The sequence below is a fragment of the Trachypithecus francoisi genome, unplaced genomic scaffold, assembly GCF_009764315.1.
Source record: "Trachypithecus francoisi isolate TF-2019V2 unplaced genomic scaffold, Tfra_2.0 Lachesis_group20, whole genome shotgun sequence".
Lineage (NCBI taxonomy): Eukaryota > Metazoa > Chordata > Mammalia > Primates > Cercopithecidae > Trachypithecus > Trachypithecus francoisi.
In genome coordinates this window covers 51,086,523-51,106,035 of record NW_022681466.1, presented here as the reverse complement: position 1 = coordinate 51,106,035, position 19,513 = coordinate 51,086,523, and the positions used below count along the sequence as shown (strand labels likewise).

Sequence of the window (19,513 nt, the reverse complement as noted above, 5' to 3'; positions counted from 1 at the left end):
ATGTGCAGGCCCACCAAAGGGGGGTGATAACAGAGCAAGAATTTAAAAGATGATATTTATTACTCCGCTTGGGCTGCCATAACCAAATAGCACAGACTGGGTGGCTTAAACAGCAGACATTTATTTCTCAGAGTGTTGGAGGCTGGAAGTCTGAGTTCAGAGTGCCCGCATAACTGGGTTCTGGTGAGGAGTCTTCCTGGCTTATACATGCCACTGTCTCACTGTGACCTCACATAACAGAAAGAGAGTGAGAGAAAGATCTCTTCCTCTTCTTTTTTAATTTTAATTTTTGTTTTGTTTTGTTTTTTTGAGATGGAGTCTTGCTCTGTTGCCAGGCTGGAGTGCAATGGTGTGATCTCAGCTCACTGCAACCTCTGCCTCCCGGGTTCAAACGATTCTCCTGCCTCAACTGAGTAGCTGGGACTAGAGGCATGCGCCACCACGCCTAGCTAATTTTTGTATATTTAGTCGAGACAGGGTTTCACCATGTTGGCCAGATGGTCTCGATCTCTTGACCTCATGATCTGCCTGCCTTGGCCTCCCAAAGTGCTGGGATTACAGGCGTGAGCCTCCGCACCTGGTCTCTTCCTCTTCTTATAAGGCCACCTATCCTGCTAGATTAGGGCCCCACCCTTATGACCTCATTTAACCTTAATTACCTCCTAAAGGCCCTGTCTCTAAATACTATCACATTGTGGGGTAGGACTTCAACATGAATTTGGGAAAGACACAACTCAGTTCATAGCAGATGAATAAGCATTCGCCAGGCAGCTCAGTTATGGAAGGGGTGTTGAAACCGAGGGAATATAGCAGATATGAAAGAATAGAGGCCTGAAACGATAGGGTGTATTCAGGGAGCTACAGCTGGCTCAGCGTTGCTGGAATATAAGGTGAGAGGGAGAACTTCTGAAAGCTGAGGCTAGAACAATAGGGGTGGAGGTGGAGCACATGATTATGAAGGACCTTAGTATACTAAGCTTAGAAGGACTTCACCTTAAGGGTAGAGGGGAGCCACAGGAACTTCTAGGCAGAGGCATGGTGCAGTCAGATGTGCATTTTTGAATAATTCAGGTGGAGGAGCAATTTGAGCAGCAGCAAAACTGGAAGTAGTAAGTTAGTTGGGAAGCTAATGCAGCAGCCCTTGTGAATGAAAGATGCAGCAAAGACAAGAGAGAGGCAAAATCTGAAAAATGTTAAGGTGATGAAATGTGCAGGACTTGACTAGATATTTTAAATGTAGGAGGTGAGAGAGCCATAGGAGTCCAGGTTGGGTTAGTGTCTTACTTGTCCAGTTTCCATAAAGAGACATGTTAATTACCTGACATTTTATAGAATTAGTAAATTGACTCATTGATTTCCAAAACTCTTTGAATAAGTATGTAACTCTTCTATAAACTGAAGTTGCGTCATTCTTACCGTGATCACAAACTCAGGCTTTACCTATCATTTTGGAACTCTTTGGGGAAGTCCACCATCTTTTCTGGGCTAATTACCGTTTTAAAAGGGGAGGGAGTTGCACTTGGTGTCATATGCATTTCTGCTCTAACATTGTTTCCTGCTATTTATTTTCCTTAGTATATTTGCTTGTACATGCTCAGTATAGTGTTATGTTTTAGACATTACAGAGATAAAACTGTGACTTTTGTCTTTGACACACTAGTTTTGTGGGAGAAACCAACTCATGGTACTATACTACCACTAAAAGGAAGTAATGTGTATTTAAATGCTAATTTGTATCTGCTGCATGCAGCCTATACATTGGTTCATTCATTTGTTTTCATTCATTCCTTCTGAGTCCCCGTGTTTATAAAGTTTACACTCTAGTGGAGGAACAATAATTAGTAAACATGTAGTATATGGAATGGCAATCTGTGTCACAGAGGCCAGCAAAGTAGGAGAGGGTGTGTGCTGAGGGTCTGGCTATTTAATGTGGTGTGATGAGAGAAGCCCCCTTAGTAGGGTGACATTTGAGCAAAGGCCCAGGGAGTGAGAGAGGGTGAGACATATGGTCTATGCAGTGTAGGTGTCTGGGGGAAGAATGTTGCAGGCAGAGGGAACACCAAGTGCAAAGGCCCTGAGATGGGAACATGCTCCGTTTATTTGAGGAACAGTGAGGAGGCCGGTGTAGCAAGAGCAATGTGAGAAGGGGAAGGTGAGTTCACTGATGGGGGGAGAGGAGGATTATTCAGGGCCTTGGAGGCCATCGTAAGGGCTTTGACTTTTCCTCCAAGTGAGACAGAAAGACACTGGAGCATTGCAAGTGGAGGTGTGACATGATTTGACCTAGGCTTTAGAAGCATCATTCTCACTGTATGTGCAAAATGGACTATAAGGAGGTAAGGGCAGGAGAAGTGAGACTGGTTAGGAGGCAGTTGCAGTAATCCTGGCAGGAGATGACAGCGGTTTGGATCAGGGGCTAGCAGTGGAGGAGGTGAGAAGTGCTGAGATGTAGGGCTATTTATGATATACATACTGACAGGCGTTGTTGAGGGACAAGATGTGGTGTGTGAAAGGAGTCAAGGTTTCTGGCCTGAGTCACTGGAAGAACGGAACTGTCACTTAGGGAGATGGAGAGGACTATTAGAAAATCTAAGTGGAGGTGTCAAGAGAAGGTGTCAAGAAGGTAGTTGGATAAATGAGTCTGGAGCTAGAAGAGGGAACCAACCTGGAGATATGTGGATGGTATTTAAAAGCCACAAGTTGGTAAATCAAAGACCAAGAGAGTATATAGGAAAGAGATCTGTTGGCTGAGCTTTAGTGCCCAGGGTTTAGAGGTCAAGATGAGGAGGAACCAACAAAGCGGACTGGGAAGAGGCTTCTTGGGGGGTGAGCAGAAAACTAGGAGAGCGTAGCATCCTGGAACCAAGTGAACACACTGTGTTGAGGCATTAGGATTGATCAGTGGTTTCCTATGATGTTGATGCATGAGACCTGAGAATGGACCGTAGTGTTCAAGTGATGCACGAGATAGAACCAGTCATGCCACTAATGGTTTTATTAGTCCTAAATATTTTCATTGCAAGATTTAGTTGTTCTAAGTATTTTCACTGTCAGATGAAGGATGAAAGTTGTTCAGGGTAATTTCCATTTTAGTAATTTCTGACAGCGGCAGAACAGTTTCTACTTATGATTGGTATGCATTTTTATTATTAGCCATAGTATTCATTTTGGATAATGAGCACGGCCTTGTTAGCGTTATTTTTCTTCACCTCCTCCTCGAATTGTTCATCCATTCATTCATTCAACCGAAAAAATGCTTATTAAGCTCCTGTCCTGCGCTAGTCCTAGGTTTCTCTTGTCGTGATAGGTGTAGCTTCACACGAGCAGGATTTTGCCTTTCCGGGGGCACTCGGCTCCCGCCTCCCCGCAGTGGGGTTTTTCCAGCCTATCTTGTGCAGCTGAGGTTCTCAGCGTCCGGGGCTGGAGGCCTGCAGCTGGTCAGCCGGTGAGTCCCGCCCACGGCTGGGGGCCCTCTGGCAGCCAAGAAGGAAATGCAGATGAGGTGGGCGGACAGTATGCAGATGAGGGGGGCGGGCCGCGCCTGGCGGGTGGCGTGCAGTTGAGGTGGTCGGGCAGGATGCAGATGAAGGGGGCGGGCCACGCGGGCGGGCAGGATGCAGATGAGGGGGCGGGGCTCGCTGGCGCGGGAGAGGAGCGGCTCCGCCGGCAGCCGCTGGGAACTGGAAGGCGCCCGGCCCTTTCTTTGACTGGAGCGGACCCGCCGGACGCAGCCGCCTCGCCAGCCGGAGCCGGCGCGAGCTCGGCACAGTGGACATCCCGTCCGAGGCCACCAAGCCGGCCGCTGCCCTAGTGGGCCAAGCATGGGCAACCACTCAGGACGGCCCGAGGATCCGGAACCAGGTCTGTGCGGCTGGCGGGGGTCGCGCCGCACCCCTCCCCGGCCAGGCGCCCTTCCCCCACCGCCTCCGGCCCGCGGCGCCCACGGGGGCGAGCGAAAGGCTAAGGTCCTGGCGTGTGATTCTTGTCGTTGGAATGCGGCGCATGGGATTGTGAAATTACCTGTGCCGGTGCCGCGACCAGGAAACGTTGCTAGTCCTGAACGCGCACCTGGGAGCGGGGGCCGCCGGGCGGGCGCAGTGGCCTCCCTGCCGCGGGGTTCCCCCCTGCGCGCCTGGCCTGCGCCTAGACCGGGTCTCCTGAGCGCCCAGGCCGCCGGCGGACTTTCCGGGCGTTTGCGGGAAGGGCATGCCCCGCGGCTGCTCCCTGTCGGCCGCGGGCCCCGCACTTTGTGGCGCCTTCGCCTCTACCCCTCACACTCACGCCAGGGCTGCCCCGCCACTGTTGCTAACCCGGAATAGTCCGTGCTTGTTCTGGGATGTCGGGCGCGCCTCTGGTTATCCCGTTTTTACTTCCTCAGTCCTGAGTGAGCTTCGTGGAGTCAGCTGGGCCATAGTTTTCGTCCTCTGGTAGCTCATGCCGGCCCCCAGCAGAGTAGATGCCGATAACCAGGGTTGCTGTTAAAAACAAAACAAACCATTTCTGGACTGTCACGTGAAGCAAATGGGATTTAGTTTTGCCTGAAAAATGACATCTTGGCTGATAGCAAAGAGATGGTTGACCTGACTCGAGTCCTGGGGAGGGGGGTGGGGACGGGTGACAGGTGTGTGTTTCAGTGGGAGAGTCAGAACTGTAAACGTTTTCCAAAGGTGTAATATTTGAATTTTAATTTGAATGAGGACTTTGAGGCTCTGAGAGGTGAAGCGACTTGTCCGAGTGACCTTTTCCACCTTTTCCGGAGCTGGGTGCCATGCTGTAGGTCGCTGGGTCATCCTGGCCTCTGCGCATTGCTCCTTCACCACCCAGGGCCCCAGCCGCCCCCTCGGCCCTATCCTCGGGCGGAGTGGAGGCGGGTGCCTCCCTGACACTTGGGGTACATTGGACTGGTACCACAGCCAGGATGGAAAATTTGGACAACCGCACAGAAATACTGTGAAGAAAAATTTCAGGGGCCAGCTTACTGCATAGAGGTGACTTTAATTACACAGCACTTGTTCAGACTATTTTTTGGGCAGAATAACCAATAATATGCATATTTATAAAATGAAATATGCATACAATAAAAATAATATACTTGTCATAAATAACCCTGTTGATAAACTGTTCGGTAAAGGATTGGTAACATTTTAAAAACACTTCTCATTAGTTACATGCCTGTCCAGGTATTGTGAAAACCCCTATGTATTATTTCCTTTGTGTTAAAATTGTGAAAAGACTTACTCTTGTTAGAGCTTTTAAGAGTGATTTGGATGCCTGTGTTCCAAGTTTTTAGTGACCTTACTTTTTAAAGCACTCTGATGGATAGGACATAAAAAGAATATGTTTATGCCAGTGACTTATTTTATTGTATTTTTCAAAGAATGCATATCATTTCAGAAAGGGAACTCTGATTTGCTGCAAATGAAGGTACTGGATTAGGACATTTTTAAGAGATGGTGTCTCACCTGTGTTGCCCAGGCTGGCCTTGAACTCCTGGGCTCCAGCAGCCCTCCTCCATCAGCCTCCCAAGTAGCTGAGACTACAGGCACATGCTACCTTGCCTGGCTAGGAATTCGTGGTAAAAACTTTAAATGCTGGACTACTGGCTGAAAGTGTAATTTTAACTGGCCTTCTAATGCTGTGATGAAATGCTGTAGAGTTCATCGTTGAGATCCTGGAAATTAGAGCTTTGTTAAAGATGTGTGTGTTTTCAGTCTGCTTTACTGCAGAACTGGGATGAGTTCGCATGGCCCCACCTGGCAGTTGTGGTACATTGGACTAGAATCTCAACAAGTGCTTCCAAGGGTCATCAGAGCAAGGGTACCAAAAGGATATAAGGGGGAAGCAGAAGGGAGGCTGGATGAGTGATAGCAGCACACAAGCCTGAGTATCACATGGTTCCCATATCGTGCCAGTTTTGTCCGTGGAGAACAGACATTTAGAATTAAGAATGCACACAAGACAGACAAAAGGGATAGGAAGCAGAATTTGAGGAGTTCGAGGCTAGCCTGGGCAAGGAAAGCTTTTGACCATGGTGCAGACCCAGCACCTATGAAAAGGAAGCAGGGGACGGTAGGTTTGGGCAGGGAGAGCCTCAGATAATGACTAATGACGCAGACCTGAAGTCTTGGCCAGATGATGGGGGAGCTCCAGAGCAAAGCCCGCCCATTAGAGGGGTCTCAGTTGGGCAGAAACCACAGTCACTAATCTTTCTGTGGGTCAGTCATTGGCCAGAGGCTACTTGGGAAGAACGTGTCTTCAGCTCAGAAGCTAACACGAGGATGAGTCCTAGGATCCTCGTGGTACCAACAGCTGGAGGCTTTTAGACCTCTGCAGTCCTTCCAGATGAATGGCAAGTTGGTTTTTTTTTTTTTTTTTTGAGACAAGGTCTGACTGTCACCTGGGGTGGAGTGCAGTGCTGTGATCATGGCTCACTGCAGCCTTGACCTTCCAAGATCAGGCAATCCTCCCACTTCAGCCACCCAAGTAGCTGGGATGACAGGCCCGGCTGTTTTGTTTTTTTGGTAGAGATGGGATTTTTTTCTTTTTTTTTTTTTGAGATGGAGTCTTGTTCTGCCACCCAGGCTAGAGTGCAGTGATGCAATCTTGGCTCACTGCAACCTCTGCCTCCTGGGTTAAAGCGATCCTCTCGAGTAGCTGGGACTACAGGTGTGTACCACTATGCCTGGCTAATTTTTGTATTTTTAGTAGAGATGGGATTTCACCATGTTGGCCAGGCTGGTCTTGAACTCCTGACCTCAAGTGATCCACCTGACTCAGCCTCCCACAGTGCTGGGATTACAAGTGTGAGCCACTGTGCCCAGCGTAGAGATGGGATCTTGCCATGTTGTCCTGGCTGGTCCCAAACTCCTGGGCTCAGGTGATCCTCCTGCTTCAGCCTCCCAAAGTGCTGGAATTATAGACATAAGCCACTGTACCTGGTCAAGTTCTTTCTTGAAAAAGAGATCCCAGTGGAACACCTCCGTGGTTGACTGCCACAGGACCTCAGTCGCTTGGACAGGGAGTCTGTTTAAAGGGTAAAGAGGTAAAATCCCTATCTCAGACCCCCTCTAAGGGTTGAGATTGCACCATCTTTTCCAGGTGGAAGCTCCTCATTCCCTCCGGGGTGTGTCTTAGGCAGAAGGCAGCTTCTCAGCTGCTGCGGCTTTTCTAGCCCTGGAATTGGCTGTGGTGGTAGCAGGATTCCTCTCTTGTGGTATCTGCAGTCCTCCGAGTTGGGACATCATGACTTAACATGGTATTGCAGAATGGATGAGATAATTAGATCCAGTAAAAGATACGAAAATTTCATATCTGAAATTTTCAGCCTGGGCGGAGAAAGCTGGTGACCACATCTCATGCTTCCTAAAAGGTCCTAGTTAACAGTCCTTCAGTTTCCAACCAGGTTGTCAGCACCTGCGTTGTCAGGGCTGCTGGGCATGGTTGTGCAGTTTATGTACTGTTCAAAGGCATCTGCTTAGAGAACTTAGTGGGCCCAGCAGGGTTGTAGCGGCCCAGAGGAAGGGGTGCCATTTTGCAGTTTTGCCTTTTTATATTCACACAAAGGTGCCCAAAGTGCTAAAGCAGTCTTAGAAAGCGAGTTTAGAAGGTTTTCCCCAGTCCCAGTTCCAGCTTATTATTTGTTTTAAATTTGCATGTATGTACTTAAAAAGTTAATGCAAATTACATGAAATAAAAGTTCCTCAGGTGCACTCTATATTAGTTATAGTTAATGCTAACTGTGGTTACAGATAAATTCTAAAATAGCCACTTAAGACAGTGAAAGTTGATTTCTACCTCATGTCGCATCTGATTGTGAGTTGGGGGCCATCAACAGGTGGTTGTTAGAGACTCAGGCTGGTGGATGCTCCTCTTCAGCATATGGCTCCCAAATTGCCCTGAATCTGCCAGTAGTCAGGAGAGAAGGCATGTGGAGGACCCTGCCCGAGGTTTTAGGGGCCAGGCCTAGAAGTGGTGCACATCATTTCTACTTACGTTCCGCTGGCCAGACTCAGTCACACAGCCCCACTGACATGCCAGGGGACTGCGGAGCACCAAGCAGAGAGCAGCATGGATGTTGGTAAACGTTAGTGTCTCTTTGTAGACGTAGTGACCATTCTCAACCACATTTGCATCAGTATTTTATTACAAAAATTTTAATCAGAAAAATTAAGACTTGCATAGTAAACACCCATGTACCAGCCACCTAGATTCTAAATTAATATTTTGCTGTTTGCTTTGTTTGTACATCTCTGTATTCATCCCTCTACCCACCCATTAGTCCGTCTTTTTTTTTATGCATTTCAATGAAATGGTAGTTATCTCTATAATTCTACATGATATACTATACCCTTGTTTCTTGATTTGTTAGCTTTCGAGCCTCTCTACTACTAACCTGCACTATGAAAGTTGAGGAATTAAGTACATTTTCCCTACTATATATTCCCCTCACCCCCCATTTCTGCAAGTCATACTTAAATTTTCCAAATCCATTGTTAGTATAAAAATGCTAGTGGTACAATATAAGTAGTGGTATACAGAAGTTTACTGTAAAATTCTTTCCACTTTGCTATATGAAATTTTCCCTTTGAGACCAGCCTGGCCATCATGGTGAAACCCCATCTCTACCAAAAATACAAAAATTAGTCGGGTGCAATGGTGGGCACCTGTAATCTCAGCTACTCGGGAGGCTGAGGCAGGAGAATCGCTTGAGCCCGAGAAGCGGAGGTTGCAGTCAGCTGAGATCGCGCTACTGCACTCCAGCCTGGCGACAGAGTAAGACTCTGTCTCAAAAAAATAAAAAACTTTAAAATTCTAAGGAAATCTATTGTTTTCCACTTGTATTTCTTGACTCACCAGCTTTAAACAGTGTCCTAGGCTTCGCCACAGGTAAATGAGGATGTCGTGCCCCTAAATGTCTTCTGCCTTACTCTCAGAGTTCTCATCCCCAACTTATTCCCAGTCTGCCTCTTGACCTTTCACATGGCTGGAATATTTACATTCTGTTCCATAATTAGTATTAGTAAGTCTTCTGTGCATCATTTATAGGTTAATTCTAAAAATGGAAGGCCAATCAGCATTTAAAATATCAGGATCTCATGTATTATTTGCTGGAGAACCAGGTAGTATGTTTAGATTATAGAGAAGACAGTGGCATCTTACATTGCATAACGCATGATCTGTGAAGACAGGAGGAAGAAGTAAGGAGAATGGAAAGGAGTTGGTATGAGTATGCTCTTTACTTTTAAAATTAATATGCTTTTATTCTGTTACTCAGTTTCTTATTTTTGCAGACTGTTAGAGGGAATTTCTTTTTTCTTAAAAACAAGAAGCAGAGTGGTTAAGAGTTGGGGCTCTGGAGCTAGTTTGTCTTTTCATACTCAGTTCTGTCACTTCTTTTTTTCTTTTCTTTTTTGAGACAGAGTTTCATTCTGTTGCCTAGGCTGGAATACACTGGAGTGATCTCGGCTCACTGCAACCTCTGCCTTCCAGGTTCAAGAGATTCTCCTGCCTCAGTCTCCTGAGTAGCTGGGACTACAGGTACATGCCACCAGGCCTGGCTAATTTTTGTATGTTTAGTAGAGACAGGGTTTCGCCATGTTGGCCAGGCTGGTCTCAAATTCCTGACCTCAGGTGATCCGCCCACCTGGGCCTCCCAAATTGCTGGGATTACCGGCATGAGCCACCACGCCCTGCTCTCATTTCTGACACTTCTGCCCTCTGAGACTTTGGGCAAAAAAAACTTTTTTTTTTGTCTCGCTGTGTCACCCAGGCTGGAGTGCAGTGGTGCAATCTCAGCTCACTGCAAGCTCTGCCTCCCAGGTTCACACCATTCTCCTGCCTCAGCCTCCCGAGTAGCTGGGACTACAGGCACCTGCCACTGTGCCCAGCTAATTTTTTGTATTTTTTATAGAGACAAGATTTCACCATGTTAGGCAGGATAGTCTCCATCTCCTGACCTTGTGATCCACCCGCCTCGGCCTCCCAGAGTGCTGGGATTACAGGCGTGAGCCACTGCACCTGGCCCAGGCAAATAATTTTTCCTTGAGCCTCAACTTCTTTATCTAGGAAAGGGAAGAGTAATATAACCTACCTTGTAGCATTGTTGTGGTGATTCATAGGTTAAAACATCTGAAGGCTTAAAATAGACACATATAGAAAGCGCCTGATAAGCTTTAGCTGTTAATTCTTCTTAACCCTGTAACATAATATTTTGGTTTGGACTGGTTGCTTTCTAGTCCTATCTCGTTCTCAGGTTAGCTCATTACTTCTTGGATCCTTTTTCTCTCTTTTGGATTCTCTTTGCTTTTGTAAAAGTGAAGATGTGGCTGGGTGCAGTGGCTCACACCTGTAATCCCAGCACTTTGGGAGGCCGAGGTGGGTGGATCACCTGAAGTTGGGAGTTTGAGACCACACTGACCAACATGGAGAAACCCTGTCTCTAATAAAAAATACAAAATTAGCCGGGTGTGGTGGCACATGCCTGTAATCCCAGCTACTCAGGAGGCTGAGGCAGGAGAATTGCTTGAACCTGGGAGGCGAAGGTTGCGGTGAGCCGAGATTGCACCATTTGTACGCCAGCCTGGGCAACAAGAGCGAAACTCTGTCTCAAAAAAAAACAAACAACAAAGTGAAGATGGATACATCAAATATCACTGGTAATACATAGTAAAAAATCAAGAAGTAATGTCAAATATGTGTTACTGTAATAAATGTGAGTGGGTTAAGCTCTCCATTAAAGAGCTTCCCCCAATTAAGACAGAAAATCACATATATATACTGTAGAAAAGCTTGTTTATGTGTTACTTTGATTTTTAAAATTAAGTCATTTAAAGTTGTGAATAATAAAAAAGTAGCTCTTGAAACTTTCAAGTTCAATGTCTTGTTATTCCATATGTTCTGTTTATAAATGCAGTAAAATTTAATAAGCACTCTTTAAGGGCATCTGGTTAAATTCAGTTCTGTTTACAGACTTTGCTAATAAAGTTAACATTTTAATTTGTGTTTAGTATATTTAGGGTCTTGTTAAAGTCTGACAAAAAAGTCCAGTTTTTAAAGTCTTATAAATTTAATGATTATTCTAATAAACTTAGTGATTAAGTCCTCTTATATATTCCAAAACATTTATATTCTCTTTCTCTCTTTTTTTGTTTTTTTGAGCATTTCTCTCTCTCTGTTGCCCAGGCTGGAGTTCAGTGGCATGGTCATGGCTCACTGCAGCCTTGACCTCCTGGGTGCAGGTGATCCTCTCATCTCAGCCTCCTGAGTAGCTGGGACTACAAGAGCATGCCACCACATCTGGCTAATTTTTGTGTTTTTTATAGAGACGAGGTCTTGCTATAGTGCCCAGGCTAGTCTTGAACTCCTGGGCTCAAGCTGTCCTCCCACCTTGGCCTCCCAAAGTGCTGAGATTATAGGTGTGAGCCACAGTGCCCAGCCTGTATTCTCTCTTTATATGTGTGTATATGTAGATGCACGCTTTCAAATTTCAAATTACAAATTAATTACTCAGTTACATATTTTGAATTGGAATCACAAGGTTGACCTTTAACTCTTTAATCCAATTCTCATAAACATTAAAAGTGTAATTCTCTAATGCAGATACTTCTTAATATGGAATACTATTACTACTTGTCTGATTCTTTTGATTATTTCCCCACTTGTTCTAAATCTTTCTAGGATTAAAAGATGTTTACATAAGTGTTTTATTACAAATAATGTTGGGATTTCTTTCCATATATATATATATATTTTTTTTTTTTTTTTTTTTTTTTTTTTTAAGAGACAAGGTCTTGTTCTGTTGCCCAGGCTGGAGTGCAGTGGTGTGATGCTGGCTCACTGCAGCCTTGACCTTCCTCTCTGCGCCAGCCTCCTGAGTAGCTGGGACTATAGGCAGTGCCACCATGCCCAGCTAATTAAAAAATTTTTTTTTGGTAGAGACAGGGTCTCACTGTGTTGCCCAGGCTAGTCTCCAACTCCTGGCCTCAAGCTGTCCTCTCACCTCAGCCTCCAAAATTGTTGACGTTTGCCACCATGCCTGGCCCCATATAATTTCCGGGGTTGTCTTCTCAGTTTGCTGAGGTTTTTTAAATAAATAGATATCTCTGACAGGGACAAGGTTGGGATTCTAACCCTACCTAGACTTCAGATATCAGCTTGAGCCACTTTTGCTTTGATTGGAACATATTCTTGACCATATTTGGTTTGAGCATATTCAGGGATATTCTGTGCTAGTAAGTTTTCTCAACCTTCATCTGAAGATAACTATGTTTTGCCCTTACTCTTTATATACTTTGGCTGAGTATAGAATTCTTGTTCACCACCTTTGTAGTCTTTCTGTAGCATGGCCTTCAAAAGTTGAAGAAAGAGGTGTCATAATACTCATGTGCCTTAGATTCAAGTTATATTTTATTTAATTTGTGTAGCTTCTAATAGGAGTCTGAGACCCCCATTCAAAGGCCATATAACTTGATTAAAGTTTGCACTACTTTAGCACTTAAAATATATAAATATTTTCCCATTTAACTCCAAAGAACTTTAACTTGATAGAATACTGCCTGGTTTTGTTGTTGTTGTTGTTGTTGTTGTTGTTGTTTTTTGTACTTTCTGTCTCTTAAAGCAGTATCTTCTTAAAAAAATTTAAATTAACTTTATTTTAAGTTCTGGGATACATGTACAGGACGTGCAGGTTTGTTACATAAGTAAACGTGTGCCATGGTGGTTTGCTGCACAAATCAACCCATCACCTAGGTATTAAAGCCCCACATGCATTAGCTGTTTATCCTGATGCTCTCCCTTCTACCGCCCCCGCCCCCTGACAGGCCCCAGTGTGTGTTGTTCCCCCGACCCCTCTGCGCCGTTTCCATGTGTTCTCATTGTTAAGCTCCCATTTATAAGTGAGAATTTGCAGTATTTGATTTTCTGTTCCTGTTAGTTTGCTGAGAATAATGGCTTTCAGCTCCATCCATGTCCCTGCAGAGGACATGATCTTGTTCCTTTTTATGGCTGCGTTCTATTCCATGGTGTATATGTACCACATTTTCTTTATCCACTCTGTCATTGATGGACATTTGAATTGATTCCATGTCTTTGCTATTGTGGATAGTGCTGCAGTGAACATACAGGTGCATGTATCTTTATAATAGAGTGATTTATATTCCTTTGGGTATATATTCAGTAATGGAATTGCTGGGTCAAATGGCTTTTCTGGTTCTAGGTCTTTAAGGAATTACCACACTGTCTTCCACAGTGGTTGAACTAATTGACATTCCCACCAACAGTGTAGTTCTCCCCAGCCTCACCAGCATCTGTTGTTTCTTGACTTTTTAATAATCGCCATTCTGACTGGCATGAGATGGATGTCATTGTGGTTTTGATGTGCATTTCTCTAATAATCAGTGATGTTCAGCTTTTTTTCATATATTTGTTGTCTTCTTTTGAGAAGTATCTGTTTGTGTCCTTTGACCACTTTTTAATGGGGTTGTTTTTTTCTTGTAAATTTGTTTAAGTTCCTTGTAGATTCTAGATAACAGACCTTTGTCAGATGGATAGCTTGCAGAAATGTTCTCCCATTCTGTAGGTAGCAGTATCTTTCTTGATAGTAAAACAAAATGTGATTTAATTGTGGATATCTTTCTTGGGTTTGTCTATCTTACAAGATAATTCTACTGAAACAGTAGTATCAGTTAAAGACACAATACACCATAACATATCTTAAATGAGATAGGGCCTTTTATATTGATAAAAGTGCAATTCAAGAAGAAAAAGTAGCAGTTACAAAGTCCACTCACTAAATAGCAAAACACTGGAAGTAACTTAAAGGAGAACCTATTTGAAACGCATGGAAAAACTCTCAAGTAAAGTGGAAGAATTTAACTGTGTCTTACACAAACCATTTTTTCAAAATGATCATGGAATGGTTAATATATTGATCTATTCTAAGGCCAGAAAGAAAACCTCATTACTGTCATTCAAGAGAAATTTTACTGGTCACTCTGTGATCATAATGCAATAAAACTGTAAATAATGAAAGTTGACATTTTAAAAACTTTATTTGGAAATTTTGACTCAAATAGGAATTGAAAACTACAGTTATAGATCATTTAGAAAAATAATTATGAAATACTAATAAAGTAACAAATAATAAACAAATTTATTCCTCTGAAAGCTTTTTTTTTTTTTTTTCTTGAGACGGAGTCTCGCTCTGTCACCCAGGCTGGAGTGCAGTGGCCGGATCTCAGCTCACTGCAAGCTCCGCCTCCCGTGTTCACACCATTCTCCTGCCTCAGCCTCCCAGGTAGCTGGGACTACAGGTGCTGCCACCTCGCCCGGCTAGTTTTTTGTAGTTTTTAGTAGAGACGGGGTTTCACCGTGTTAGCCAGGATGGTCTTGATCTCCTGACCTCGTGATCCGCCCATCTCGGCCTCCCAAAGTGCTAGGATTACAGGCTTGAGCCACCGCGCCCGGCCTGAAAGCTTTTATTATCAAAAAATAAAGAATGAAAATAAGTTCTACACAAGGACATTCGAAAGAAAAGAAACAACAAAAGAAATCTGGGATAACTGGAGGGAGTTTTTAAAAATGGCAGAAATTAATGAAGTAAGTTACAACTGTGTCTGTTTCACTCTTCTCTTTCCTCAGTACCTAGCACCTTACTAGACACATGGATAGTGTTTAGTAAATATTGAATAAATATGAATGAGTAAACAAGAAAATCACCAGAATTGAAAAAACTTAAGAGTATATACTTTGTTAAACAATGAAATAAAGTTTTAGTTAGACTCATCAAGAAATAAGATAACACAAATACCCCAAATTATATATATAATGTGTATATATAATATGTGTAATTTATATTATATATAGTATATAATAGATATGTTAGCTATATATATGTGTATGTATATATATAATATATATAATCAGGTGTTGGAGATTTTTTAAAAACTAGAATAAAAAATAGAAGATCTTGATAAAATTGAAATTAGGAAAACAAACTTACCAAAATCAATTCATAAAGAAATGAAACACTTGGACAGAAAAATATTCTTGGAAGATGTCACAAAGTGACTTAAGAAAATAGCTCCCAGCTGGGTACAGTGGCTCATGCCTGTAATCCCAGCACTTTGGGAGGCTGAGGCGGGTAGATCACCGAGGTCGGGAGTTCGAGACCAGCCTGACCAACATGGAGAAACCCTGTCTCTACTAAAAATATGAAATTAGCTGGGCGTAGTGGTGCATGCCTGTAATCTCAGCTACTCGGGAGGCTGAGGCAGGAGAATCACTTGAACCCGGGAGGTGGAGGTTGCAGTGAGCTGAGATCATGCCATTGCACTCCAGCCTGGGAGACAAGAGTGAAACCGTGTCTCAAAAAAAAAAAAAAAGCTCCCAAAATAGTCTTGAATCCAGATGGTGTTATAGGTAAAGTTTTTCAAATATGAGAAAAATATAATTTCTGTGCTATTTAAAGTTGTGTGGTATGTTTCCCAAAGATATTAGATATTAAATATTACAGAGGGTATAGGTAATGATATAAGCTATGTACAGATGATTATTTCGTATTTTAATAATTAAAATGTGCTAGAAAAACTGTAACTTAGGACCAGGTTAAGTCAAAGAAGAAATGAGTCAATATTAAATTTATGCAGAAAAATATTAAACACATAAGACAGTTGAGTGCAACTATAGCCAAAATTATGATGGTGATATTCAAATAATAGAAACTTGAAAAATATTCCAAAGTACAGAAAAGATGGAAAGCATTCCAATTTGTTTTGATAAAAGTAGTACTAATATGTTACTATTATTTCTGATACCAAAGCTTTTCAAAGATGGTATGAACAAAGAAAGCCACAGTATATTCTTACTAATGTAGAGTCTCTCCTTAACTGAAATATTAGCCACATTTAATCCAGCCATACATTTAAAAAAAAATTACACCATTGGCTAAAAAGTGGCTTATTCTAAGAATGCAAAAATATTATTAAATAAATAGAATTGGAACTATCAGTAAATTTAAAGATAAAAATTACCATCATACTATATGTCAGTAATGCGTTTAATAAAATTTAACATCTACCTCATAAACATTTAATTTCTGTTGGAATAGTCTGGATCTTAAATAAGATGCTCGCCGGGTGCAGTGGCTCGTGCCTGTAATCCCAGCACTTTGGGAGGCCGAGACGGGCGGATCACGAGGTCAGGAGATCGAGACCATCCTGGCTAACACGGTGAAACCCCGTCTCTACTAAAAAATACAAAAAATTAGCCGGGCGTGGCGGTGGGCGCCTGTAGTCCCAGCTGCTCGGGAGGCTGAGGCAGGAGAATGGCGTGAACCCGGGAGGCGGAGTTTGCAGTGAGCCGAGATTGCGCCACTGCACTCCAGCCTGGGTGACAGAGCGAGACTCTGCCTCAAAAAAAGATGCTCTAAAAGGAGCACATACCATGCTTAACAGGGAACTGAAAACATCCCTATACAGGTCAGGGACAAAACAGTGATGCCTATGCAGGACTTTATGACATTGTTTTCAAATATACTGGCCAAAGCAGTAAGATTTTTTAAAATGGTTATTAAAAATGAGACAAAATTAGCATTATTTGTAGATACTAGAACTGTCTTGTTAGAATAGCCAAGGAGATCAACTGAATAACTATGAGAACTTATAACAATTTAGTAAGGTAACCAGCTTGGAAATGAGTATATAAATTCAGATATGTATGTGTGTGCATATATATGCTTGTATGATGTAGATAGATGTATATGTAACAGTAGTTTTCTTTTATGATAGTAATCAGAAATGATGGTTTATTTTATTTTTTTTGAGACAGGGTCTTGTTCTGTCTCCCAGGCTGGAGTACAGTGGTGCTATCTCGGCTCACTGCAACCTGTGCCTTCCAGGCCTAGGCAATCCTCCCACCTCAGCCTCCTGAGTAACTGGGACAACAGGCACGTGCTACCACAGCCAGCTAATTGTTGTATTTTTTGTAGAGACGGGGTTTCACCCTGTTGCCCAGGCTGGTCTTGAACTCCTGAGCTCAAGTGATCCACCCACCTCAGCCTCCCAAAGTACTGGGATTATAGGAGTGAGCCTCTGTGCCTGGCCACAATGGTTTATTAAAAGGTTTCATTCACACTGTGAACAAAATGTATAAAACCTGAGGAAGAAACAAGAAATGTGCATGGCCTCTGTGAGAGCTATAAACTATCTGCTCAGGGGTATCGATATAAACTGTTTCCTCAGAGGCGCTAGTGATGATGCGGTAGGTGTCCTCCGTTGAGTGGAGGAATTATCATTATAGTTCTGAAAATCAGAAATAGCTGCTGAATTTTGTAAAATGCCTTTTGGGCATTCACACAGATCTTACTATTTTTCTTTTTAGATATAATGATTTGATAGATTTAAATATCTTCACCTTATAATAAACTTTAAGTCAGGTTTTTCTAAATCTTCCTTTTGGAATTTTTTTTTTTTTTAACATGAAAGTGAATTAGCATAATTTTTTCTTGGTGCCTTATTGCATTATATATAAAATAAGGGTATGTGTGCATGGTTAGTTCTAAAGTTCCTGGTAACTTTAACATTCTGTGATTTTATGGTTTTAGACATTTTTTTCCCAAGAGACAAAGGGGCTTGCTCTGTTGTTCAGGCTGGTCTCGAACTCCTGGCCTCAAGGAATCCTCCTGCCCTGGCCTCCCAAAATGCTGGTGTAATAGGCATGAGCCACCACTCGTGGCCAGACTTTTAAACATTTCTAACGCAGAGAAGTGTTTGGATTTTACCTCTTGAATATGTTGCACAAATGTTGCTTTAGGTATGGGATTTCTAGCTTGTTGAATTCTATTTTACTTAAAAATAATTTTTATATGGCTCCAATCAGATCGAACTAGCCTATGTAGTATCATAGAGGTAGCATTATACTATTGAGAATTTTGAAGGGTTCCAGGTATCCTGAAGACTTTACCATCACAGGACAAAAACACTTCTAGGGCTGTCTTCCCACCAGACCCAGCCTCTGCTGTTCTTTCGCTCTTGCTGCCCTCCTCCATCCAGTTTGTCCGCTACCTTCTTGCTTAGCCAGTGCATCCGCCTTCACATGGACATTGTGCTGCAGTTGGTTGCTTCTCCAGCTAAGTAAGAACCGTCTGAGGATCCATGTTTATCTTTGCCATCTGCATGGTCTCCAACACTCCGCAGAGTCCTTAGCAAAATGTATGTTTTAATGAATTGATGGCAGCTGTCCCTTGTATTGCCAAGAAAGTTTTGAATTCTCAGGAGAAAGTAAGTTTGATATTTCAAAACTAATGTGGTTGGCCATATATTTTATATTGGGATTAAAAAAATTATTTTAGTGGCACAAACTTCCAGAAAGCTTGTGCGTAAGAGTTTTTCCTTACCCCACACGAGTACAAAGGTGACCCAGAAATCCTGAGCCAGTGGAACTCCTGGGGGGTGCAGGTATCACAGGGACCTTGCCTTCCCCACTGTCTCCTTTCATCCCTGTCCCAGAGACCTAACATTGCCATGGTCTCCTTTCCCTCAGTCTTTCATATGTATTTGTAAATATTCTTTTACCAATATCATTCTTTCTCTGTTTCTTTTCCTCTTTAACCCTTGCCCTTTTGCTTCAGAAAAATTAGTCTTTTTTCTTTTATGCTCCCCTCATTTCCAACTTCCTATTCCAAATTAAGCCTAATTATGGTTGAGTGTTAAGATTAGGGTTTATGATGAACCTAGAAAGATAAAGTAATATATTTTGATGTGAAACTGTATCTAGTAAAGAACTGGTGCCAGCCACCTCCAAAGCCCTTGAAAATCCCCTTTGTTTTATCTGCCAGAGAATTCATCTCTTTCTCTAATTGGTCCGCTTTTCTCTCTAGTACAAGCAGCCAAATTTTTAAAAAATCTTGAAAGGTTACATTATAAGCAGTCTAACCTTCTGATCTGTAAGCAGATAAAGAGTCTATTCATAGTGGTAAAAAACTATTATGAAAATTATCTGTTTATAGTTATATTTTGGCCTCCTTTGCTCTCACCTTAGTCTGAGTACATTACAGTATGCTGAAGTTACATGGAATTAATATGCTTCTAAACTGGACCAAAAATGTGATATAACAGCCTGTATTTGCAGGTGAACAAAGTATGAGTGAGAGGGGTATGTGGCTCTGTGTGTTTTGTTTGCCCGTGCGTATTTGTGTTTCTGTGTTCTTCCTGCACGACTTCCCTGACAGCCTGTGCTGTATGCTTTCGTAAGGATTTTGAATCATAAGGGAAAGAAGAAAGAATGAAAATCAAGATATAACAGTAATCAGATCAATGATGACATTTTAGTGTGAACTGTACATTACCTCTTCTGTAAATTTTGGTATCCAGAACCTTATGCTAACCCTTTCAGATAGAAAACAGTGCTTGAAGTATATCACAAGCATGCCTTTTTCATTTACTGTTTTTTCATTACTTAAGTTATTCCTTTTCTTTATTTGTGTGTGTCAGGGTCTTACTTTGTCACCCAGGCTGGA

At 42.7% G+C, this 19,513-nt stretch overlaps 1 protein-coding gene and 1 long non-coding RNA gene across 2 annotated transcripts in view; one reads left to right on the top strand and one right to left on the bottom strand.

Annotated features, from left to right (window-relative positions):
* Positions 1 to 2,970: 2,970 nt before the first annotated feature.
* Positions 2,971 to 19,513, top strand: part of SPECC1 (sperm antigen with calponin homology and coiled-coil domains 1) — a 171,009-nt gene continuing 154,466 nt past the window's right edge. Inside the window, 1 exon segment of the mRNA XM_033184294.1 lies at positions 2,971 to 3,861. Within this exon segment, the coding sequence (XP_033040185.1) occupies positions 3,822 to 3,861 (40 nt within the window). The 5' untranslated portion in view covers positions 2,971 to 3,821.
* Positions 3,856 to 8,677, bottom strand: LOC117067579. Its single transcript, XR_004430791.1, has 3 exons — positions 7,795 to 8,677; positions 6,936 to 7,023; positions 3,856 to 4,948 (listed from the first exon to the last, which is right to left on the bottom strand). It is a non-coding gene; the product is annotated as an uncharacterized LOC117067579 (long non-coding RNA).